The sequence below is a fragment of the Calidris pugnax genome, unplaced genomic scaffold, assembly GCF_001431845.1.
Source record: "Calidris pugnax isolate Ruff unplaced genomic scaffold, ASM143184v1 scaffold220, whole genome shotgun sequence".
NCBI classification, from domain to species: Eukaryota; Metazoa; Chordata; class Aves; order Charadriiformes; family Scolopacidae; genus Calidris; species Calidris pugnax.
This window is the reverse complement of record NW_015090963.1, coordinates 4,882-30,019: the sequence shown is the minus strand read 5'-3', so window position 1 is coordinate 30,019 and position 25,138 is coordinate 4,882. Positions and strand designations below refer to the sequence as shown.

Sequence of the window (25,138 nt, the reverse complement as noted above, 5' to 3'; positions counted from 1 at the left end):
TGCATACAGGCAGGAACAAAAATAGCTGGGAAGAAAAGTTTTCTACTGTTGAAAAGGAAGCTCTGGCTTTGTTGTCCAGAAAATAGAAAGCCTGCCCCTGTAGACACAGAAAATGTTCAGAACATAGTGCTTTGACAAATATGCTAACAGAAAAGTTTGCATTGGTAAGAAGGTGAATTTTCCTGGTAAGCATCACAATTACTTGCCTTAACTGATGATACAGAGTTCAGGTACAGAACCAAAAATATGGCAGTTGCTGCCTTCCTTTGCTTGCCTCTGTCTTCACCAAATGCCTGGCCAATGCTGTTGTCGAATCACTTGACTGTATTAGCCTTAGGTCTTAGGAGAGAAGGTTAAATTTGGGTGATGAAGACTTAGGTAGTTGGATAGCATGAGATCTGAAAACTAGATGACCTACTGGTCGCAAACATCTTGATGTAGCTGTACTCTGGACTGCAGCAAAATTTTTCTTATAATGGGGGATATTATCTGGAGGAAGCATTGTGTCAGTTGGTCTACAATTTATATTTCTTTCCTTCTTAAAGGTGATATGCTCACATGTTCATTGTATTCTTCTAGTGGATGTCCCTGAAATTATGTTATTTCAGTTAATCAACCCAAATTCTGGTGTGTGGGGCTGCTTTTTTTTAGTGTGTGCTTGTTTTTTTGTTTCATTATACTTGCCATAAGAGATTTGGGCATTAAGAAATCTATGCGAGTGAAAGTGCTGAAAGCAGCTCTTCAGCCCAAGCCTGCAGTATATTTAGGATAAACTTTAGTCAGAATTTTTGGAGTATATTTCCTTTATTGTCTGAATGCTTTGCTTTTCCTGGGATAAACCTGTGCTAGACATGTGGTAGGGGCTAGTAAACCATGCTATATGTGTGGTGGGGGTTAGTAAGCAGTGCAAAATATAAGAAAATTCATGTGATGCATGATGTTATAAATTTGACAATGCTTGAAAAGAGTGCAAAGATAATTTATATTCCAGCTGTAGTAGAAGGTTCAGATAGCAGAATATTATTTTCTGGCAAAAACTTTTGTTCTGCCTCTTTTTGTATGTCAGACAAACAGTATTGGAAAAGATTATTAATCAATAATAATTCTGTTGCCAGTACAACAGCTTTAGTATTGTTAGTGTATTCTTCAGTTTCAGCACAGCCTAATCAGCATGTTTATTCCAGCCAAACTTTGCTTTTTCTTACAGCATTGATCTGGTAACGCTGCTTCAAAAGCCTGTGACTTCTGCCCCAGAGACAGAAGGCAACTCATTTGAAGCTCCCCAGCAGCAAACCTTTGGCCAAGCCCTAGTCTTCACAAATTCTCAGCACAGCACCCAGATGGCATCAGGAACTGGCAGCTCCAGTGCTGTAAATTCTTATTCTCCTCAAAGCCTGGTAAAATTATCTTATGCTTTCTAAATATTCTTCATATTTCAGCTTAAACAACTTTTCCAGAACTGGTCATTTCATGAGATGTTTCAGTATTTGTAACGTTCAGGTTGTAAATGTTGAAGGAATGGAATTAAGGATTCTATTCCATCCATTCACCCCCACACACAAAAAAAGATTACTTTTTTCTGCTTTTGCTGAGTAGTTGTTTCTTGGTTTACATAAAGTAAATACTTCTATTAATTTTTGAGTAGAGAGCAGATGCATTCACTGCATGCTGATTTAGCATGAAGTAATTTGTTTATAGTGAAGAGTTCTATGCCAGAAAACTATGAAGTGTTATTTCCAAACACGTATCTGACTGCTTTTTATGGAAACCTGACTGTTTCTGAGTCCATTGTGAGGACTTGAAATTGGGGTCTTAAATTTATTCTCTGAAAAATTAGTTCAACTATTAGCAAATATGTGCTATTTTGAGATGCATGGATTTAAGTAAATCAGTATTCATAGAATCATCAAGGTTGGAAGGCACCGTTAAGATCATTAAGTCCAACCATCAGCCTAACACTGCCCAGGTTACTACTGAACCACGTCGCTCAGCACTATGTCTATTTGTCTTTTAAATACCTCCGGGAATGGTGACTCAGCCATTTCCCTGGGCAGCCTGTTCCAATGCTTGACAACCCTTTTGGTGAAGACATTTTTCTTAATATCCAGTCTAAACATCCCGTCGCACAACTTGAGGCCACTTCCTCTTGTCCTATCACTTGTTACTTGGGGGATGAGCCCCAACCCTGCCCCTTGCTACACCCTCCTTTCAGGTAATTGTAGAGAGTGATAAGGTCTCCCCCTCAGCCTCCTTTTTTCCAGGCCAAACACCCCCAGTTCCCTCAGCTGCTCCTCGTAAGACTTGTGCTCCAGACCTCTCACCAGCTTCGTTGCCCTTCTCTGGACCCGCTCCAGCACCTCAATGTCTTTCTTGTTGTGATCACAGTGTTGGAGGTTGGATCGGTGACAATCAGAGCGGATCTGGCCATGTGCTACAACTGCTGAATTTTTTTATTGGTCATTTGTTAGTAATCTAGGGCTGAAGAGGTTTTAGTTGCTGCCAAATAGCAGCTGCAGGCACTGACCCCAAGGCTATATTCAAATTATTTATTAAATACTGAACTCCACTCCTTCCCTTCTCTTTTTTTTGTCTTTGGTAGTCTGCAGTTCTTTGTTCTGGCTTTGGAGAACTCGGATCCTCTAAATTGGCCAACTCTACTGGATCCCAAATCTTAGACCAGTTGAAATCTCCAGGATTGGGTCAGTTTACCTCTCAACAAAACAACAGTAGCTCTACCGCCACTACTGCGACTACAACGTCATCCTGGGATCTGAAACCGCCCATTACTCAGTCCTCAGTCCTAAGTCAGTTTGGTAAGTACTTTGACATAGCTTTCTCTCTCTTTCTGTCTCATTTAGACACTAAAATTTCTTAATGTCAGTGACAGTTTAAAATTACCTTAATGAAAGACTTTTTGAAAAAAATGTGATTTTAACAATACATTTGGTTACAACATTGTAAGAGTTCCACTTCCTTGCAGGTAATAGACATTATGAGTATGTCATAAACAAAGTTTTGAGAGGCTTAAGCCTATCCATAATTGTCATTGCATATTTAGAAGTTGTTGAGCCTTCATCTTTGATTTAATGGGTGTGAATATTTATGTGGAACTTTGATGTGACTTTATTTCTCAACAGCTCCTGGAAAATACTTATTTTCATTGTGCCCATACTGCATCTAGCTGAGTAAACGTTTGTACCATATCTTGTCCTTTTTTCCCTGAGTTTTTATATTCTGGCTATTACATGAATTTTGAACTAGTACTATATAATTTCTTCACATCTCGGTTTTCTTTCCCTATTCTGCTGAGAATGATGTAGGTTACCCATTTTGTCTATTCATAATTGTATGTATTTTTCATTTAATTGAGCAGAATTAGTAGAAACAGCAAAACTTACACAAACTTGTTTTTTGCAGTGTAGTTCCTAGCTATATTCTCACTCTGAAGAGTGATAGCTCTTGTATATATCTAATGTGTATGTGTATATGTTTCCAGATAGATAAGCAGCCTATTTGGTACCGGTTATAATCTTTTTCATGCAGCAATTCTGAAAAAAATGTTTATGTACCTTTTAAGTTGCTTTCTAATGCTCTTTACCAAATGAATAAAAAAACCTTCACATTGCAAATGCTGGGGATCTCTTATGGTTGTTGACCAGTGCTCTGAGACGCTGCATGGCTTTCAGCATCTGAGAAATATGACGGGGGAAGTCTTGGAAGAAACTGTCAGTGTCCAGTGTCTCTTGGCCAGATTGAGATGGTCAATGACTTCCTATTTGCGTTGAAAATCTTCTCCTTTGTAGGGGAAGAAAGTCCTAACTATAATAGCTCTGAGTAGCAGCTCCAGACACCTTGGAAGTAATCACAATTGATCAGCACAGTTAATTGCAGTGAAACTTGCAATCTTTGATTAAAATAATCCATAAGAGTTTTTGAGGACTAATGTGTGATAATATTATGTGACTGTATGGATAGGCTTGTTGTCATATTTTTGAAGAAAGCTAAATAATTCTTGCTCACAGCTGTTTAGAGAATACAAATTGTTGGTCTTACTATTGCGGTGATGTTCAATGTTAAACTCATGTGAAGGTTGAGAGAGACTTGCGCATGCTATAAAATCATAGCTGTTGAGTATGTCAGCTCACCCAGATTCTTTCATAAAGAGTAGAAATGTAAAGACCAGAGTTTAATGTTTTAATTTCAATATTTGTTTTTTCCCCCACACTGATCAGACTTTAAATCCCAGCCTGAACCATCCCCAGTTCTGAGCCAGCTGACCCAGCGACAGCAACAGCAAACGCAAACAGTCCCTGTTCCTCCTCCTGGGCTGGAGTCCTTCTCCTCCCAGGTGAAACTCCGTGAGCCGTCGCCTGTAGACTCCTCTACAGCTGTCAGCAAAATGTTACAGCTCCCCACTCTATCTATGGATAACCAGACAGTGACTGCCCATCAAACCCAGCAGAAACAGATAAAACCACCAAAGCGGAGGATAGCTCCAGCATCCAAGGTGGGTAATTGAGTGGTGGCTTGACCTTAGTAAATGTAAAAACATACAAAAGCTTGTATCAGGAACAGCGGGGTGAGTAGGTGTAGGGAGGTGACCGTCTCCCTGTACTCGGCACTGGTGAGGCCTCACCTTGAGTCCTGTGTTCAGTTTTGGGCCCCTCACTACAGGAAAAACATTGAGGTGCTGGAGCGTGTCCAGAGAAGGGTAACAAAGCTGGTGAGGGGTCTGGAGCACAAGTCTTAGGAGGAGCAGCTGAGGGAACTGGGGGTGTTTGGCCTGGAAAAAAAGAGGCTGAGGGGGAGACCTTATCACTCTCTACAATTACCTGAATGGAGGGTGTAGCAAGGGGCAGGGTTGGGGCTCATCTCCCAAGTAACAAGTGATAGGACAAGAGGAAGGAAGTGGGCTCACGCCATGCGAGGGGATGTTTAGACTGGATATTAGAAAAAACGTCTTCACCAAAAGGGTTGTCAAGCATTGGAACAGGCTGCCCAGGGAAATGGTCAAGTCACCATCCCTGGGGGTATTTAAAAGATGTGTAGATGTGACACTTAGGGACATGGTTTAGTGATGGACTTGGCAGCGTTAGGTTTATGGTTGGACTCAATGTTCTTAACAATCTTTTCCAACCTAAATGATTCTATGATTCTATTCAATCTATATATAAGTTGGTAGGGAGAAGGAGAGCAAAGACGGTGGTATATTTCTTGTTTATAAAGCAGTAAATTCTAAGATGGATGGGTTTTAGGTCCGAAATACAGTGATGTTTTCTTTTCCAAGCACGTATCTGATTGCTCTATGTGGAAAATGACTGTTGTTGAGTGTTTTGGATTGACTTAGCCACAAGATGAATGTTGGCAGAAGGGGGTTGGACACAGCTGACACATTGGTATTGTAGAATAATATGGCTTACTCTTCCAGCTCGAGATTGGGGCACAGAATCAATTAATTTCAATTTACAAGAATGTAGTTAATTTGTGTGATGTAAACGGCAGAGTTACAGCAGATCTAGTTAGCAGTGAAGGCTGAGGCAGTAACTGAAGAAGCCTGTAGTTGAGGGGAGGGTCTCAGTTACTGATATCTTTAATACAGATACAGCCTGCAAAGGAATTATGGCTTTTTTTCCTCCTTTAAGATTCCTGCCTCTGCAGTGGAGATGCCTGGATCAGCGGATGTGACAGGGTTAAATGTTCAGTTTGGAGCTCTGGAGTTTGGATCAGAGCCTGCACTCCCAGAGTTTGGATCAGCTTCAAGCAGTGAGAATACCAGCCAGGCGACCAACAATAGCTTGTACTCAAAATCTGTAAAGTACGTGTGAGCTCCCCTTGTGCATTCTTACATGTCTTCTTTAGGGGGTCAAGTTTGTGCCAAAAACATCAAGGCTCAGTAACCATGTAATGGGAGAGGAAAATATGATGACTTGTAACGCTAAGTGTTTTCTGTGGGTGGCATCTTAAAGGAGAAATTTCTTTTCTAATGGCAACCAAATCTCCATGGGTGGGTTGACGTGAAGCTGTAGATGACATGAATGTAACTAACCTTACAATAAGCTACCCTGTATAGAATTGCTTTTTCGTGTTTAATTGTCTCGATTTTCAAGTTTGTTTGGGGGTTTTTCTCTCAGAACCCAAACTTTTCTGCTTTTGATCCAGGAGAGATGACCTTAATACCATATATGTGTGTCAGTAGATTGGCACCAGATTACACATCTGATGCTCCTGTGGGATGAGAAAAAAAGCCAGGCTTTCAGTGTGCAGAAGCTCTTATTGAAATGCTAAAATAGCCAACGATAAATGCCAACTTACCAGTAACCCATTTATTTCTTTCTTATTCATTCAAAAATTGGCTTTGGTAAAAAACTTCCTGAAGTTAATTCAGAAACAATGAACTTTCACATTAATTTCTAGTTCTATAAATGATATAAACTGTTTAGGAAGTAAAACACTCCTGTACATTTTAAAGTATCTTTTTCTCTTTGCGTAGTTCATTCTGTTAGACTGCAACTGTAATGTTAGAATTCTATTGTAAAAAGAGACTGGGTGTCTCTCATCATATACGAGGCTTTATGGATCTGGTTGTTTAAAATTGAGAGATTATGACCATCAGTTTATCCTTTGAAAAGGTGGAAATAACATGACTGAAAAGTGCTTGTGTTTTGGTTGGGTCGGCAGGAGGAAGGTGAATGCTGCTTAACTGCAGCTGGTGATTTTGCAGCAGTGATTACTGGGGACCAAAGCAAAATTATATATATTTTTTTTGTGTGTTAAAATTTTTCGTATAAATAATGTAAGTTTGACTGCATGTTTAAGGTAGGTTCTAGATAACTGTATAGGTGCTATTGTTTTCATGAAGGTGTTTGAGATATCGTTTACCAAGATGATAAATAATTTTTACTTTTTCCAGTGATCCTTTGAATACCTCTTTGCCAATATCCAATACAGTACAGGAGTCCACCTACACAACTTCTGCCATCACCTCTTCCAGCCTGTCTTGCTCATCCCAGAGCACTAGCCCAGTAACAACAACTTCCTCCTATGACCAGACTTCTGTGCATAGTAGGATAGCGTACCAAAGTTCCATGGCTTCGTCTGAATCAATCCCTGTTGCAGTTACGGTGAGTGCATTTCAGAAATAAGAACTTGAAAAAGGTGAAATATTCTTATCCATGTTAGACTTGTATTACCCTGCTATGTTAATACTTTTAACCAAGCCAAATGGTATTTTTTTTTTTCCCAAGCCCACCCTATTACTCGTTTTTACTTTTCCTATTGTGTAGATGTTTTTGGCAATACTGTGTTTGGGATATAAGAGCCTCTGAATTTATGGGTTCTGACATCTTAAATTGCTGTTTACCTTTTCTTAGTAACACTTAACATTCTACTTGAGTTTCCTTCCCTGAAGCTTAGCTTTTAAAAAAGATACTGTCTCTCTATGTAAATATTAGTCATGGTATTTTAACATAACTTGATTGTTTTTATCCAAAGATATATTATTTATTAAAATTACGTGCACCTAGCAAATGGATCCCAAACTTTTTGTGGGCCCTCCAGCATTACTCTTTTTTTGGTTTTAAACACCAATTAGTTTCATGTTTTATTTTAAAAAGCATAGGGAGAGGTCTAATCTAGGACAGAAAGGATCTCTTCGGAGATTCAACAGCACCTACTCTCTTTGCTTATGGAATGTAGGTTTGTTTTAAGAGAACTTAATTTATTAAATGCTTAAGGAACTTGTGAGAGATTGTAAGTTTATTTACTTCTGGCCTTTGTTATGCAATGGCTCAGTCACACTTGTCTTCTGCACTAGCTCGTATGTACTGGTGAGGATCAAGCATAGACTATCCACTTCTGTACTCCAGCGTTATCCAAAAAACAACTGGTGCTTCTCAAGTCTTATCTTTCAATGGAAAAAAAATGTCGTCTCTGTGTAACTTGGATAGTTAAAATTGTGAGTTGCATTAGATCAAAAGCACAACCATTTCCTATATGTTAATGCAATTCTTTCTTTCATATCGGTGTGAACCTGAAGTTTATGTTATATGCAGTACATGGGAAGGTCTCCTGCTGATGGGTGTAGTATGGGCAGTGTATGGGATTCTTTATGTTCAGGACACCTTGCACTTGAGACAACTATTAAGTAGTTTTGTTAAAGGCAGTAAAAAGTTAATTTTCTGCCTTTTTTGTCTTTCAATTTAGAATTAATATAGAATTTTGCATGAAGCATGTTCAGTGTGTGATTCAGTCTGAAAATTTAATATACCTCTAAGATGACGTATTCATTCATTTCTCCTTTGTTTACAGAACGGGCACAGTGGTGTTAGAACACAGGCAACTCTTGACAGTAAGTTTACAAAGCTTAGTTGTGCACAGGATTTTTTGATTTTTCCTTGCTTCTTGCACAACTGTAGCAGTGATATCTGGTTTAAGGTTTTATATTGTTCTGACTAATTTTTCACTGATGCATTTGAGTTTATTTTATACTTGCATAGGATACACTGCTTGCTTGTTGACTAAAACTGGAGTATGAAACCAGCCCTATTAAATCTACAAACCTAAGCAGTCTTAGAATTAGAGAAGGTGCTTTGCTGCTGCTTTTCCTTTTGAACTTACCTGCAAATATTATTTAACGTAAAATAGAATGTAAAAGTAAAAAAAAAAAAAAGAAATTTCATAGCAATTCTTCCAGTTCTCAGTTGGGAAGCTGCGAGTACCATTTAGCTGTAATAAAAGGAAGTCCCATTCTTTGAATGCCCCTCTCTCTCACTGGGTGTAGTGGTCCTTGCCCTGCTTCAAGCCCGTGGGGAATCAGGGCGACTGACACACTGCCTCTGCTGGGCAAGGACATCAGCACAGTACTGGCTCCAGTGCTGGCGTTACTGACAGCCTGTTTCTAATGTGGTGTTTTACTCCCAGCACCCCTAAAGCTCTCTTCCTGGAGCTGACGTAATTCAAGTATAGTATTCGCTCTTCTGAACTTTATGTGCTGCTCTGTGAATGTTTTCAAGGGCAGCAGTGTGAATTAACATTTATTTTTGAATTCCAACACTTCAAATTTAGATCTGTCCTTCTCTTAAACATCTCTTCAGGTAGATCATTAGTGGGACAGCCTTTTTTTTTTTTTTTTTTTTTTTTTTTTTAACACTTCTGAGTAGAAAGAAGTTGAGTATTCAGACCTGTAAGCAGTGTTTTGCTAGCGCCGAGTTCAGTTTAAATGCACAGGAGGAGTTGTATATGCCCAAAGAGTTACTACTTAAAAGACTGTTATATATAGTGACAATTTTTCAAGTGGAAAAAATTCTTACTCTTGTGTACAAAATTAATAAACAGTTTATGAAATTCAGTACAGGACTTGTCTTTTTTGCTGTGGAAAACAAAGATCTGAGAATTCCTAGTATTTTTGTAATTATTCTATAGAGGCTTTATTAGTCCCCTTTTCTATGGCAGTTTTGAGAACGCTTCTGGTGTTTTTCTGTGTCTCAAGCACATAACCTGGAGTCAGCCTTCTTCCATGTATCTTTTTCAAGATCCAAACTATTTTTAAATTCTCCCTTAACTTTTGAAAGTACTGGCCTTTTCCCTTCTGTTTGTGCTGATGATAGTATTAGTTGTTCATCTTGTCTTTTGCTGTTGTTGTCCTTTAACATCCAGTTCTCGTGCTTCCAAAATCCTGAGTTCGAAGCGTGACTGGTGTGTTACAGTTCTGACCATTCTACTCGTCTCCTGGTTTTCTTTGTCTTGCACACTGTGTTCAGGCATCTTGTAAGCCATCCCAATGAAGGTGGTGATTCTGTCTCTCGTACTGAGGACATCTACTTTCACTTCAAGAAGGGAATCCTCCACTAAATGCATTAGGAGTTGTAAAAGTTATTTACTTATTTCTGTATGTGTCTTGTCAGGAGGTATCGGGTGGTACAGTTGCCACCTTCGTAACAATGTTTCTGTCTGTCACTTGAATTTCCCTCTCTGTTGTCAGTCATTCTCTTACTTACTGCCAAGGCCTCTTGATTTCTGTTTGCATGGCACCCTGTTTAGCGACCTGACGTGGGTCATTTAGTGAGGAGACCAAACCAGTAACGGGAACAAACTGTGATGCGTAACTGACTTCCAAGCATATATCTGACTTTTGGTGACCATTCTAAAACTGTCTTTGCACGCGTTGCAAGTTAGTGATGATCTGCTGGGTAGTGGTCTCTGGTGTGGTATGGAAGCATGGCCCAGCAGAAGGCAGGGCTCAGCTCTCTTTCTGGGTTTTATTGGTGGGTGAGTGCCTCTAATTCTTGATATTATCTTGGCAGGACAAAAGATAAGTGTAGAAACAGCTGGGGATTACGTTTGGCAGTAGAGTTGTTCAGTTTCTTGTTACAGTGTGGTGATCCTTTGCAAAGGCACACTTGTGGTAAACGAGTTTTTCTTTGTGTAGCCTGAAAAGTAATGTTAATTGCTAAATTAACATTAACTTAATTAAATTACTAAAAAGTAATGTTAATACTAAACACTTCTTGTTATCTAGGACAAATAAAGTCAGTCAATATTTGGCAGCTCTTTAGCCATTGAAAATGCTTAATGCTGTGCTCAGTTTTAGCCTTTTATTGTAGCTTCTTTTATTCTACTGCATTACACATTTGACTTAGTACTCCAAACTTTTAAGTTTTATGTGCCCTTTTCCTCCAGTGATGTAAGTCTCATTCATCAAAGGTGCTGTGTACGTTTGAATGAAGAAGCAGAGCTGTAGGTAAATGCAGATTTGTGCCTTGAAAAGTGCACAGATGTTTGCGGAACCAAATGTGAGGAGTTCTAAAATGAAGATTGATTTGTGAGCAAAAACTAGTAATCCAGATAGTGGGAGGTGAACTGCATGCATGTGTAGCAGTGAAAATTATAAATCTATTGTAGATGGAGAGCTTAAAGGGAAAAAAATGATAGTTCTGTTGCTGTTTGAATTTTCCTCAACACCCAGATTGCTTGATACTGTTACTGGTTCTTAGTGTTCAGGATTTTATAAGCCAAGGGGAGAATATCTTTGTGTTCCTGAATCCAGGCTGGGATGTCAGGTAAACTGGAGTTGTTACTTGAATGTCTCTTTTTTAACTTGTTGCAGCTACTTCATCAGTTCCAGCGCCTAAGACAGAGCCTTCTCCCTCACTACCTTCTGCTGGGCCTCTGCCTAGCGTGGTGTCCACCACTGCTTCGCTTCTGCCTTCAGCATCGCAGCATGCAGCAACGTTGCCCAACTTGCCTCAGTCCAGTGATTTGGCCAGCAGCTCACTTTCCCAGTTAAGCAGGTACAGTAGGACTTGTGATAAACTGAAAAGGCTTCCATTTTGGGTAAAGGGCAAACATGAGGGGGACTGTGTATGGGGGCTGTCAGACACCAGGGCCCCCTTTTCTGACATTAACTGGAATTTAGAGAGAGATTCGATAGAGAACAGGATGTTTCTAGCTGCAAAGTATAAGCTCTGGGCTGCTTCTTAATTGCAGAGCAGCTGCTACCCTCAAGTTTTTGTGGTATATAAACAACTTTGCCTTTCAAGGGTCTTTATGCTTCAATCATGCCAGCCAGCAAAATTGATTGCTCTGGTTTGCTTTTCCTACTTTGTCCACAGTGTCTGCTGTTGATTTAGTGTCATGTGTTAGAAATTATTCCTTAATAGTTGCTTCATGGCTAATTTTGAAGTACTCTAGTTTCATTTATATTTGTGTTTCTTAAAATTAAAAACCAGAAATAATTCCATGGGGAAAATGTGTGTTTTTTCTTTTTCTAAGAAATTTCCTTAAGACACTTTGAGATACTAGATTGGTGTTTCTGGAAGTGCATTCAGCACAGCATAACTCATTTGCACTATCTGCCTGATTTTTTTCAGTGCCTCTTACTTGAGCTTTGTCCTCAGGCAGGTGATGTCCTCAGGCTGTACTGGTTTAATTATATTTTTAATACTAACCTTTATATTGTATTTGTTACTGTAAGAAACAGGTTTTTTTTTTTCCTGATTCACAGCTAGGACATGGTTTGTTCTCCTTTAATACACTAGTGTTTTCTGTTGAATAAAATGTTAAATATGTTGAATAACAAGAATTATTTCATTCACATTAGAAACATCATCTCCCCACACTGGTTTGTTGAAAAGCTGCGTACTTTGTTGGAAATTCTAGTTGGAGAGTTGCTGCTGTTGGGCAGATACCAAGTGCCATGAAAAGATGATGCCAGAATTCCAAACGTGTCTGACTTGGTTGTGCTGGCAGCTCTTGTCTGCATCTCTACTATAGGTCAGATGGTGAATCTAGGCTTGTTAGAAAAGCTGGGGAGAGCGAGCAAGGAAGTAGTTTAAAACTGTATGTTGGACTGAGCTTTTTATTTCCTTGCTACCCAAAGTGGTCTCATTGTCATTCCTGCACACGGGGTGTCAGTTTTAAAGAATCAAGGTAAAATTAATCTATGAAACTGCCCAGATTTATGCTGGCCCCACACCGTGAAGAACTGCCAGAAGTGTTTGCCCTTAAATTCGGGCATGTAATTTAGCCTGCAACTTTGTTATGAAAGTTGCTTTATTTTCTTTTGGCTGTTTCCATAGAGAACTAAAATACTTGTTATGGTTAGGATCTCTCTCTGATTTCACACAAGGAGGGGGTTTTGAGCACCAAAGCATACACAGGTTTTGTGGCCTTGTTTTGTTCCATGGCCTTTGTTCTGTGTTCATTTTGTTTATTCTATACTGTACTGTAGGTTACATTCATGATCTCGACTGTAAAGTATAATTTTTGTCAGTGTAAATGTTTAAGAAACACTTTCAGTCACATTTCAGGAAAGTATTTGAAGATCTTTGGATTACAGGTCAGTGTTGCTGCTGCTGTCACTGCGAAAAGTTTACAGGCCTGGTCAGCTAGGGGGGAAAAAGGTGGTGCTAAAGCAGAATGCCCTAAAACTAAGCTATCTGCAGACTGAAGTGATAGTTTTATTCATCTTTTCAAAGAGAAAATGGCCTTTGTTGGGGTGTAGTGATATGAACCAACCTTGATTAAACTGCCAGATTCTGTAGTAGTATCGCTGATTTTGGGGTCTTTCACTGATGCACTTCATTTGCTGGGTTTTTTGAGCATTGTCTTTTGAGAGTGTGTTGGGAATTTGGCCGAGTTATGGGGCAAATACCTGCAGTTCTAATTGGTTGAACTAAATGTTGTGCAGGTTAAAATGTGAGAAATACCATTGTGAGTCACACCGAAGCAGTGCCTCACCTAATTAATACCTGTCCTCTGTGGCAGGCAGCAGCAATTGCTTAGGGAAAGAATGAGAAACAGCCATGTCCTGTGTGAACCATCTTCTGGTTTTGGACTTTACGTATTCTGGAGTCATTGCTACCTAATTCCTGAAGCAGTTACTGTTTTTCTAAAAATACAGTAAAATGATAAAGACAAATGAGTGATAGTTTAGATGTTTCTTGTTAGTAATAGTTGTCTCTGTACTTCAGTTTTTTTCATTACAAAGTAATAGGATATTATTTAAAGGAATAAATGCCTGTAGGGGTGTGTGTGTGTATATAGACACACACGCCCCTACAGAAAATTTTTTTATTTAACTAATATTCCACTCTGTGTGTGTATGTGTAGACGGAGATGTACATTTTTTATTAACTAATATCCTACTACATACTCTGTGTATGTATATGTATATATAGACATATGTGTGTATATATATGTGTGTGTATATACGCACATATACATGTGTATGCATATACATGTGTTAAAAATAGTTCTAGGAAAAATTGTTATTAATTCCTTGCAATTTTTTTCTAGCTCCCTTTCCAATCATCAGAGCAGCCTCTCCCCAGCCTCAGTGTTGTCATCAAGCACATCACATGCAGTAAGTCTTATTTGCATTTCAACAGATGTTTGGCATGTAGTCAGTTACCTGATGATCAAGACTCTTAAAGTTGGCTGTGGCCCAGGACACTGAGAACTGAAACAAGAGCCTTATCTCAGGGAAGAAGGACCACCAGCCCTCTAGTGGTAGAAAAAAATCTTTACCACTCGTGATTTGTACTAGATCGGGAATAGTTATTATAGAAACTTGCCAGTCACACAGATCCGGAGGAAATTTTCATGCCAACAAGGGGGGATGGAATAAAGAAAGAATTTTTTGTAACAAATGTATTAAAAAAAAGAAAAAAAATTAGAGGTGGCTGTCTGAAACTGCTTCAAAATGTGGGCTGTTAGCAGTCTTCACTGGAGAGGTTAGCTGGCAAAAGGCAGGTGATGGAATGATACATGTCATGACAGATGATTTTAGACTGTACCATGTGGCATTTTTGTCACCTGTGTATTTAATGCATTTGAGATAACAAAGCAAATGGTAGTGAACACAGTGCTCTAGATGAGGTTGCACAGACGAAAATCAGAGAGACGCTGCCTTGTTCTGTGGTGGGGTACTTCTGTACAGTCCCAGCTGGGGTGTGCAGATACGTTACTGCTTCTCTTTATGCCTGCATTTTGATTTGTAATGTGCCATCCCTGCTGAATGTGTAACTTAAAAATTCACTTACCCAAATGTCCTTCCTTTCTGTTGTCAGAGTTGTTTTGGGTTCTGTGTGCTGATGACACTGTTTCGCAAGTGTGATCAGCTTACAGCTGAGGCAGTGTATTAGACTGGATTCAAACCAGGAACTCCTTTATCCTCATCTGTTCCTGTAATGCATCTGATCTGCGTTTCAGTTACCACATTGACTGTGTTGTGGGCACTGCAGTTTTAATCTTTTAGATTCCACAAGTGCATTGAGGAAATAACGGTAGCAGTGTCCTCTATTTCAAAAACGAATACTGTCTTTTGGAAGAATATAGTTTTATATAAGATAACAACTGCTAGCTTAAAGGAGTATAAAAGCAGATGGCAAGAAATAATGCAATGGAGTGACACCTGAGATACTGTGGTATAATTTTGTGATGATATAGCAATTTGAATTGAACTCTGATGTAATGATTTTCTTTGAATGCTTAAAAACCACAAGCATGCAACTTAGTTGCTTGCTTGGTACATAGATAGTGCATATCTTTTCTATTGCATGCGCTGCTGTTACTTAAAAGATTGTTGGGGGGTTGATTTTTTTTTTTCTTTTTTTTCCCCCTAGCATCTTTCACTGTGGTTTATTTGCTCTGTGATCCTCATTCTTTTTGTCTTCTTTCTAGCACACTAGTGTTGAGAACACATCTTCGCTCCAGCCCTCAACAACCTTTTCAACTGCTTCAACCTCAGCCACTAGCACCACCTCTTCAGTTGTCAGCATGGCAAGCAGTATGAACACTACAAACAGCCTTGGCCTGAGTGTTACCAGTGTGTCTATACCAGCTGCTACCACGCGGGCAGCTCCCTTAGTGTCTTCAGGTTTGCAATATTAACAGATCACCTGGATAGACAGAGGACTTCAGCCAGCAGGGCTGTCAGTTAAGCATCTCACCAGCCATAACTACGCTGAGAAATCCACACTCTTGACTAGCATTTTCAACATGCTTTATTTGCTGGTGTATAAAATAAAATTGTCTGGTTTTGTGTATTTGAAAAATTTGTTAGGGTGTTATGTGGCATTTATATAGCACATTCCACCCTTAAAGAGCTTTATAAATAGACACCAGGGCAGTTCTGACTCTGGGAGTTTTGGACTAGGAGATTCACCCAGTTTGTATTCCAAGTTGTGATCAGCTCTTGGCTGTGAGTTCACATTAGCTTTAATTTCAGTCTTCTCTGTGACTTGAATTCATTTGGCAGTACCAAAATATACTGCAGTATCCTTGTTATATGCCAGATTCTTACTGCCACATCTACAGAAAGGAAGAAAGTGTCTGATGTCTGGGTCATTGCACAGCAAATAGTGCTTCAGAAAAGGGGTCCACAGAGAGAGAAGGTGGGGAGGCTTCTTGCACTGAAGAGCAAGCAATGCTAAATTCTCTCTTGCTTCTCTAATCAACCTGAACTACTAAAAGGAAATCCTATGGAGGGAAGGAAATGATTTAAATATTAAGATCAAACTTACTTACAGAAGGATTTCTCATTTTCTATTCCCATACCTTTTAAATAAAATGTATGATGACTGGACACAGTGCATTTTCTTTTACTCCTCTGCTTCCTAGCACTGCTTCATGGGGGCAGCCGAAACTGTTTCAATCTTCTTCTCTTTGCTATTCTCAACTGCTTAAGTCACCCCCCAAAAGTATGCTGGCAACATTTAGTGCTTTCCAGTCTATTGTTGGTGATGAGGAAGAGTGTTGACAGAGCAGAAAATGAAAGGACAGAATTGGCTTTCTTAGGTTGAGAACAATGACTAAATTTTGCCTTCAGGAGGCAACTGAGGAAAGGAGAATTTTCTATGATTCTTGTAATCCTCTTGGAGAAAGTAAATGACAAAATCAGACTGTTCTCTGATGAGACTATTTTCAGTCTTTTCACAGTAGCCTGTGCTTCCTCTTCCTTGAGGCATAGTTAAACTCTTCAGGCTATTTTGAGCATTTTCATCAACCAGCACAAAATTCTTCTGCGTAGTTCTTCTCTTTACAAACTATGACAGTGCAGCCGCCAGGGCTTGTGACCTATCTTGTCTCAATGCTGAAGCCTTTTCTTTTCTAAAGGCTTGTTAAAGTGTCTGTATTTTAATTCTACAGGCAAAGCTCCCCCAAACCTGCCCCAAGGTGTACCGCCCTTGTTGCATAACCAGTATATTGTGGGACCTGGAGGACTTCTGCCTGCCTACCCAGTAAGCGATTTAATTGTTCCTGTCCTTGATTGCTTAACCCTTGGTACAAATGGGCCCTCCAGACCTGCTACTGTCTATGCCAAGGCAGTTCTGTTGGCACGTGTTGCACTTGGAATTCTTGTTCCAAATGCTGAAGAACGTATTAAATATATTCATTGGGGGGTTACTCTTGGCACTAAGCTGCAGAACTGTTGGTACGGACCCAATTTGGCTGCTGTTGAAGCTAAACATGTGTGTTGCTATGGTTTTCGGTGGTATCAGGTTTTATGCCCTTTGCGTAAAGACTCGTTCAGGTTTGAGTTACTGGATTAGATTTACTGTAGTAATGGTTGAAATGTGCTGTGTGTCCTATCTGTCATACTTTGAAAGATTGCACATATCGTGTTGACATCTGATCAGGATCAACATTTTTTTGGTTTTCTGTTTTTTGAATCAGAAACTTTATTCTAATCATCTTTCTCAATCGCACTGCTTGCAAGGGGATGCCGTAGGATGCCTTGTGGTCTAGTCATTAAATCTTAAATCCTGTTACTCTCAGAAGTAATGATTGTAGGAAAGGCGGCTGTTGCTCTTACTCCCAAAACTGAATGCCCTGTAGATTTTTCACAAGCTGATGAATGATGCATCTGGAAAAACAGTGTTGAAGATGAAACAGTCAAACTCTCCTCAGAGGACTGCTGTCACCAAGAAACAATGTCAGTGACAAGCCATTTTAAGCTTAGTTCTACTAGCCTTAAAATGCTTCGGTGAGCCATGATGGCACAATGCAACGCATAGCTGTACACCTTTAAAATAGACTGGGCCTAGGTCAAACTCTGTTTAAAGCCCCAAAATGGTCAGCATCAGAGAAAAGTGTTATAATAAATGTATTTTTATCTGTCTTTAAGCAGATTTATGGTTATGATGATCTCCAGATGCTCCAGTCCAGGCTGCCAATGGTAAGTAAATGGCTTGGCTTATTTAATTTTAATTAAGTTACCATCAGTGTTGATCATTTGCACAACAAATTGTTTCATTTGATGGTGATTAAGAGCTCGTCCTTATGTTCTATATTCTGTTTTTTTAAATACCCACAAACAATTTCTATAGGTGGTGTAAATTGATACAGAGCAAATGTTTCATCGTGCATTCCTCCATCTGCAAGTTCTGTAAATAGAAGCAAGTCTGCTCTGTGCTTTTGAGTGGAGAAAATTTTAATTCTTTTGGCAACAAAATGACATCTTGTCGAGTCTAGTTGAAATCTGAGAGTGAATGTTTTCTTATAGCAAGAGGTAGGGTTGAACAGCAGGTACACAAATTGGCAACCTGTAGGTGCATCTGACAGGTTTTGGAGGTGGAGATCTTTGTATATGCTTCACGGCAACAAATGCCAAGTGAATATTTGGGAGCAATTCTTGAAGACTCATTTGAACAAATGAGGGAGAGTACATGAAGTTTTCTTCCTTACCTGGATCCAGAAAGTAAATGGTGTGTAAGAGAGGCTGAGCTCCCAGATAGATTAACAAAGAGCCTCAGCCTAGATTGCAGTAAGGTAAAGAACTTTTTTTTTTTTTTTTCTTTTCAGAAAACTAGGGTAAAAATCTTGGAGAGAAAGTTTGGTAGTATGTAACTGAGAAAAGTCACAGGATTAAGTGATGCAGTGTATCCTTAGCGGCAGAAATGGAACAATGAGCAGTGATCTGGAAAATCTGGAAGGTATCATTGGATGAATGCCATAATTAAAGGTTCAAGTCAGTACCAGGTCTTGCATGTGGAGTCTGGGGACAGCCAGAGTCAGATAGTCAAAGTCATCCATTTTGTCTGGATGTCCCAGACAAAACCCTGTCCAGCTGCACGTACTGAACTAAAAAAAATAAAGTTGAGCGTAGTAATGAAGATTTTAGCCACCCGATAAAGGCATGATCCTTGGACAAATCGTTGACTGAAATAAATGGCATTCTTTGCAGAGCAGCAAAACAACAGAATACTTGTAGTTCTGGGGCCAGAAGAGACACGGTGTGTTGGGTTGATTCTGGCTGGATGCCAGGTGCCCACCAAGCCAATCTATCTCTCCCCCTCCTCAGCTGGAGAGGGGAGAGAAACACATATAATGAAAGAGTCATGGGTCAAGATAAGGGCAGGAAGATCACTCACCAATTACTGTCACGGGTAGAAGGTACTCATTTGGGGAAATTAATGTATTACCAACTAAATCAGAGTAGGGTAATGAGAAAAAAAACACCCAAATCTTAAAATCACTTTTCCCCACCTCTCCTGTCTTCCTAGGCCCAAATTCACTCCTGATTTTCTCTGCTTCCTCACCCCAAGTGGCACAGGGGGACAGGGAACGGGGGTTGCAGTCAGTTCAACACACATTGTCTCTGCCACTCCTTCCTCCTCAGGGGAGGACTCCTCACAGTTTTCCCCTGCTCCAGTGTGGGTCCCTCCCACGGGAGACAGTCCTCCACAAACTTCTCCAACATGGGTTCTTCCCGAGGGCAGCAGTTGTTCACAAACTGCTCCATTGTGGGTCGTTTCCATGGGGTGCAGTCCTTCAGGAGCAGACTGCTCCAGCGAAGGTCCGTCATGGGGCCACAGATCCTGCAGAAAATCTGCTCCAGTGTAGGCTCCTGTCTCTGTGGGGTCACAGGTCCTGCAAAGAGCCTGCTCCAGCATGGGCTCCACATAGGGTCCCAGACTCCTTCCGGCATCCGTCCGCTCCAGCGTGTGGTCCTCCATGGGCAGCAGGGGGACAGCCTGGCTCATGATGGTCTTCATCACAGGCTGCAGTGAAATCTCTACTACGGCTCCTGGAGCACATCCTCCCCCTCCTTCTGCACTGACCTTGACGTTTGCAGAGTTGGTTCTCTCTCTGGCTGCTGCTGTGCAGCAGTGTTTTCCCCCAGCCCACTCTTTGGTATGTTGCTATAGAGGAGCAACCACTGTGGCTGACGTGGTCAGCCTTAGCCAGCAGTGATACGTCTGGGAGCCGGCTGACATTGCCTCTGTTGACCATAGGTGAAACTTCTAGCAGCTCATCACAGAAACCACACCTCCAGTCCTCTTACTACCAAAGCCTTGCCACACAATCAATAAATACGGTTACACTGGTAGGAGACAAAATGTTTTCTTGGAGTGATGTTCAACTTGTTTCAGTCTCTGCTTCCTATATGTTGGCTGAATTCCTTAATGCTGTCACGACTAGAGTGCATTTTGCTGAGTAGATGTACCCCAGGCATACAGAGGCTGGAGGAGTACAGCAAGCCTCTTCATGGGAAGGTCTAGGTCAGATAAGCAAAAAGCTGCGCATTATTGGTATTATTTAAATGTAGTGACAGAAAATAGAAAAAAACAAATATGTAATACAGAATCAAAAATACCTACAGTAAAGCACATGCAGGACAAAATCTTTAAGGGGTCCATTAATTCCACGTGTGAGGCTAAACAAAAGAAAGTGTAAGGATTCATTTCTTGCACGTGTTGGCCTAGGAAACTTAGTGATGGGGACTGTAGTCTTATCAGGCAGGGTTGTGTTGTTGGGTGGTGTGCTTGGGGTGCTGGCTGGTGTGTGATGATTTGTCGTGCCTCGGGGCCGTGAGGGCAGGAGGTAGGCTGATGTTGGAGGTGTATGTGTGGAGCAACGTGGCGTGTTGGGGGAGCCCAGGTGGTGGTTGAAGGAGTTTTGCAGCGGCGCAAGGGGAGGTTTGAGGTGAAAAGTGCCTGAAGCGTCAAGAGTAACCCAAGGGAGCGTGATGCAAGGGATTGTCTGATGGAGTGGTTTGGGTTGGGCTGGGCGTTTTATGGAATTGCTCGAGTTGGAAGGGACCTCTAGAGATCATCTAGTCCAACTCCCCTGGTAGAGCAGGGTTGCCTTGAGCAGGTGGCTGAGGACTGCATCCAGGCGGGTGCTGGAAATCTGCAGAGAAGGGGACTCCAGCAGCTCCCTTAGCAGCCTCTTCCAGGGCTCTGTCACCCTCACCTCGCTGGGATGTTTTTCCTCATATTTGCATGGAACTTCTAAAGTTGCAGCTGGTGTCCATTGCCCCTCGTCCTTTCACTGGGCAGCCCTGAAAAGAGTCTGGCTCCATCCACCTTCAACCCACCCTTTAGATACTTGTAAGCATGAATAAGGTCTCCCCTCAGCCTTCTCTTGTCGAGGCTGAAGAGCCCCAGTTCTCTCAACCTTTCCTCGTAAGGGAGGTGCTCCAATTCGTCCATCATCATAGTTGCCCTACGCTGGACTCTTTTCAGTAGTTCCCCGTCCCTCTTGAACTGGGGAGCCCAGAACTGGACGCAGTATTTCAGTTGTGGCGTCACCAGTGCAGAGCAGAGGGGGAGAATGCCCTCCCTTGACCTCCTGGCCACACTCTTCCCGATGCAGCCCAGGATTCCCTTGGCCCTCTTGGCCACAAGGGCACATTGCTGGCTCATGGGTAGTTTCCTATGTACCAGGCGCCCCAGATCCTTGTCCTGAGAACTGCTTTGCAGCAGGTCCATCCCTACCCTATATCGATGCCTTTCAAGGTCATCTGGTGTCACCCCCCAGCAATGATCAGAGACCTGTTCAACTAGATGTGGCTCCTGAAAGCCCCCTGTGACCTGACCTTGACTGATTTGTGGGTTGGGGTACCTCCATCCTCTCTGAGCAGCCATTGTTTCACCAGCCTCATGGTCACGATGGCTTCGTTGTATGGGGCCTGCAGGTACCCTCTCTGGGTTGAAACCCGTTCCCCCTTGTGCTGTGGCTACAGTCACTACTCAAAAGTCCTAGAATCATCTAGGTTGGAAGGGACCTTCAAGATCCCATGTCCAACCGTCGACCTAACTCTGGCAAAAAACCCATCACTAAACTATGTCCCCCAGCGGCATCTTTCTTGGAAGCGCCGTGAAGTATTGAAAGGTGCAAGAAGGTGTCCGCAGAGCCTTCTCCTCTTCTCCCGGCTGAGGAAGGAAGGGCATGTCTCTGTCAGGCTGTGCCACGGGAGAGGTGTTGCATGGGGGTGATGGTGTTTGTGGCCCTGCTGTGGACCTGCTGCGAGAGGTGGGTGTTGTCCTTGTGCTGAGGCTTGCGGAGCTGCTGGTGAGTGCGTGTGGAGCCGGGTGTTGAGGTGGGAAGTGTTGAGGAGACAAGGGCAGCTGAGATGATGGTGGTGCAGCCAGCAGCAGCAAGCGTGGCCTCAGTTTTGGGAGGTGTGTGGTTGGTGAGGTGTGAAGGAGGAGAGCGGTGTCGGGCTGTGGAGAGCCCTGTTTGGAGCAGGGCTTGGAGTGGGTGTGGAGTGGAGGTGTCTTCCCCCCGGCCCAGAGCCCCCTTGGTGTGGCAAGCCTCTTCATGGGAAGGTCTAGGTCAGATAAGCAAAAAGCTGCGCATTATTGGTATTATTTAAATGTAGTGACAGAAAATAGAAAAAAACAAATATGTAATACAGAATCAAAAATACCTACAGTAAAGCAGATGGAGGACAAAATCTTTAAGGGGTCCATTAATTCCACGTGGGAGGCTAAACAAAAGAAAGTGTAAGGATTCATTTCTTGCACGTGTTGGCCTAGGAAACTTAGTGATGGGGACTGTAGTCTTATCAGGCAGGGTTGTGTTGTTGGGTGGTGTGCTTGGGGTGCTGGCTGGTGTGTGATGATTTGTCGTGCCTCGGGGCCGTGAGGGCAGGAGGTAGGCTGATGTTGGAGGTGTATGTGTGGAGCAACGTGGCGTGTTGGGGGAGCCCAGGTGGTGGTTGAAGGAGTTTTGCAGCGGCGCAAGGGGAGGTTTGAGGTGAAAAGTGCCTGAAGCGTCAAGAGTAACCCAAGGGAGCGTGATGCAAGGGATTGTCTGATGGAGTGGTTTGGGTTGGGCTGGGCGTTTTATGGAATTGCTCGAGTTGGAAGGGACCTCTAGAGATCATCTAGTCCAACTCCCCTGGTAGAGCAGGGTTGCCTTGAGCAGGTGGCTGAGGACTGCATCCAGGCGGGTGCTGGAAATCTGCAGAGAAGGGGACTCCAGCAGCTCCCTTAGCAGCCTCTTCCAGGGCTCTGTCACCCTCACCTCGCTGGGATGTTTTTCCTCATATTTGCATGGAACTTCTAAAGTTGCAGCTGGTGTCCATTGCCCCTCGTCCTTTCACTGGGCAGCCCTGAAAAGAGTCTGGCTCCATCCACCTTCAACCCACCCTTTAGATACTTGTAAGCATGAATAAGGTCTCCCCTCAGCCTTCTCTTGTCGAGGCTGAAGAGCCCCAGTTCTCTCAACCTTTCCTCGTAAGGGAGGTGCTCCAATTCGTCCATCATCATAGTTGCCCTACGCTGGACTCTTTTCAGTAGTTCCCCGTCCCTCTTGAACTGGGGAGCCCAGAACTGGACGCAGTATTTCAGTTGTGGCGTCACCAGTGCAGAGCAGAGGGGGAGAATGCCCTCCCTTGACCTCCTGGCCACACTCTTCCCGATGCAGCCCAGGATTCCCTTGGCCCTCTTGGCCACAAGGGCACATTGCTGGCTCATGGGTAGTTTCCTATGTACCAGGCGTCCCAGATCCTTGTCCTGAGAACTGCTTTGCAGCAGGTCCACACCTACCCTGTATCGGTGCATTTCAAGGTCATCTGGTGTGACCCCCCAGCAATGATCAGAGACCTGTTCAAACAGATGCGGCTCCTGAAAGTCCCCTGTGACCTGACCTCGACAGATTTGTGGGTTGGGGTACCTCCCTCCTCTCTAAGCAGCCATTGTTTCACCAGCCTGATGGTCACGAGGGCTTCGTGGTATGGGGCCTGCAGGTACCCTCTCTGGGTTGAAACTCGTTCCCCCTTGTGCTGTGGCTACAGGCGCTACTCAAAAGTCCTAGAATCATCTAGGTTGGAAGGGACCTTCAAGATCCCATGTCCAACCATCGACCGAACTCTGGCAAATAAAGTGTCCCTAACGCTGTCCCCCAGCAGCAATGTTCTTGGAAGCGCCGTGAAGTATTGAAAGGTGCAAGAAGGTGTCCGCAGAGCCTTCTCCTCTTCTCCCGGCTGAGGAAGGAAGGGCATGTCTCTGTCAGGCTGTGCCACGGGAGAGGTGTTGCATGGGGGTGATGGTGTTTGTGGCCCTGCTGTGGACCTGCTGCGAGAGGTGGGTGTTGTCCTTGTGCTGAGGCTTGCGGAGCTGCTGGTGAGTGCGTGTGGAGCTGGGTGTTGAGGTGGCAAGAGTTGCGGAGACAAGGGCAGCTGAGATGGTGGTGGTGCAGCCAGCAGCAGCAAGCGTGGCCTCAGTTTTGGGAGGTGTGTGGTTGGTGAGGTGTGAAGGAGGAGAGCGGTGTCGGGCTGTGGAGAGCCCTGTTTGGAGCAGGGCTTGGAGTGGGTGTGGAGTGGAGGTGTCTTCCCCCCGGCCCAGAGCCCCCTTGGTGTGGTTGTGAGAGGAGAGGCAGCGGCAGGGTTTTTGCAAGAGGTCTTTATTGTGTGTGGAATAAATAGGGGAATCAGTAGGGGAAAGGCATTGTCCCAGTAAATAAATAAATAAAGAAATAGATGTATAAATTAAATAAATAAATGAACTAAATAAGTGAAGTTTCGTCAATATAGGCGGTGGGTGGCGGGCGGCGGAGGGTGGTTTGTCTGTTGGCGTGGGAGAGGCGAGGCGAGAGGTGGGAGTCGGGTGTGGGTGGGTGGGTGGTGGAGCAGGGTTGTTGGTTGGGTTGTGGGGGGTTGTTCTAGGCGCAGATGGTGCGGGTGAGGTTGTGGAGGCGTTGGAAAGAGGCGCGGGCTTGGAGGCGGAGGTGGTCCCAGGCGCAGGCGCTGTGGTTGTGGGTGTGGAGGAAGCGTTGGAGGCGTGTGAAGTACTTGTTGATGGTGAGGGTGGCGTTGCGGGGCGCTTGTCCTTGGGGGAGCGTGGCGTTGTGGGTGAGGCATTGTTGGAGCTGGTGGCTGCGGTGGTGGAGGTTGTTGAGGAGGCGCTGTCGTGCGTGGTGGTGCCAGTGGTGGGGGCCGTTGTGGCTGCTGAGGGCGGCGAGGAGGTTGTGGAGGATGTGTGTGGCGATGGCAGCGGCTTGCTGTGGTTGGTTGGTGTGGAGGAGGGTGTCGGGGAAGGGGAGGAGGGGCGTGTGGTGTTGGCAGGTGTGTGTGGGAGCCATGTGTCGGAGGATGGTGAGGCTGTCCCAGGGGAAGGTGGTGTGGCAGAGAGGCAGGTGTCGGCAGGCGAGGGTGGTGGCGAGAGCCGTCAGGAGGAGCAGGAGCGTGGTGGCGGCGTGGGGCAGGCGGGTGTGGGGTGTTGCGGGCGCAGGCATGGTGGGTGGTGTTGGTGAGGAGGCTGGTGGTGGGTGGTGGTGGGTGGGTGTTGGTGGTGGCTGTGCTTGGGGTGGTGTCGGGTGGCCGTCTTTATGGGGGGCCGTGGATTTGCTTTCTGCTTTCCGGTTTCCATTTTGCGGGGTGTCCCTTTTTGGTTGGTGGGGTGGTCCT

At 43.3% G+C, this 25,138-nt stretch overlaps 2 protein-coding genes across 11 annotated transcripts in view; one reads left to right on the top strand and one right to left on the bottom strand.

Annotated features, from left to right (window-relative positions):
* The window catches only part of UBAP2 (ubiquitin associated protein 2), a 78,188-nt gene extending 60,460 nt beyond the window's left edge, over positions 1-17,728 (top strand). For 7 of the 10 annotated variants that reach the window (XM_014952541.1, XM_014952542.1, XM_014952540.1 and 4 more), the window contains 11 exons: positions 1,208-1,397; positions 2,600-2,813; positions 4,233-4,507; positions 5,643-5,815; positions 6,911-7,121; positions 8,308-8,347; positions 11,105-11,288; positions 13,795-13,861; positions 15,181-15,376; positions 16,648-16,739; positions 17,627-17,728. In XM_014952541.1, coding sequence (XP_014808027.1) covers positions 1,208-1,397; positions 2,600-2,813; positions 4,233-4,507; positions 5,643-5,815; positions 6,911-7,121; positions 8,308-8,347; positions 11,105-11,288; positions 13,795-13,861; positions 15,181-15,376; positions 16,648-16,739; positions 17,627-17,713 — 1,729 coding nt within the window. In that variant the 3' untranslated portion in view covers positions 17,714-17,728. The remainder of the gene's footprint in view (positions 1-1,207; positions 1,398-2,599; positions 2,814-4,232; positions 4,508-5,642; positions 5,816-6,910; positions 7,122-8,307; positions 8,348-11,104; positions 11,289-13,794; positions 13,862-15,180; positions 15,377-16,647; positions 16,740-17,626) is intronic. The other 3 variants (XM_014952546.1, XM_014952545.1, XM_014952539.1) reach the window with 3 other exon arrangements.
* A 6,645-nt stretch (positions 17,729-24,373) lies between these two features.
* Positions 24,374-24,966, bottom strand: LOC106894023 (interferon-like). The gene has a single exon (XM_014952446.1). It carries the CDS (start codon positions 24,964-24,966, stop codon positions 24,394-24,396), a length of 573 nt encoding a protein of 190 aa, XP_014807932.1. The 3' UTR covers positions 24,374-24,393.
* Between the last annotated feature and the right edge of the window lie 172 nt (positions 24,967-25,138).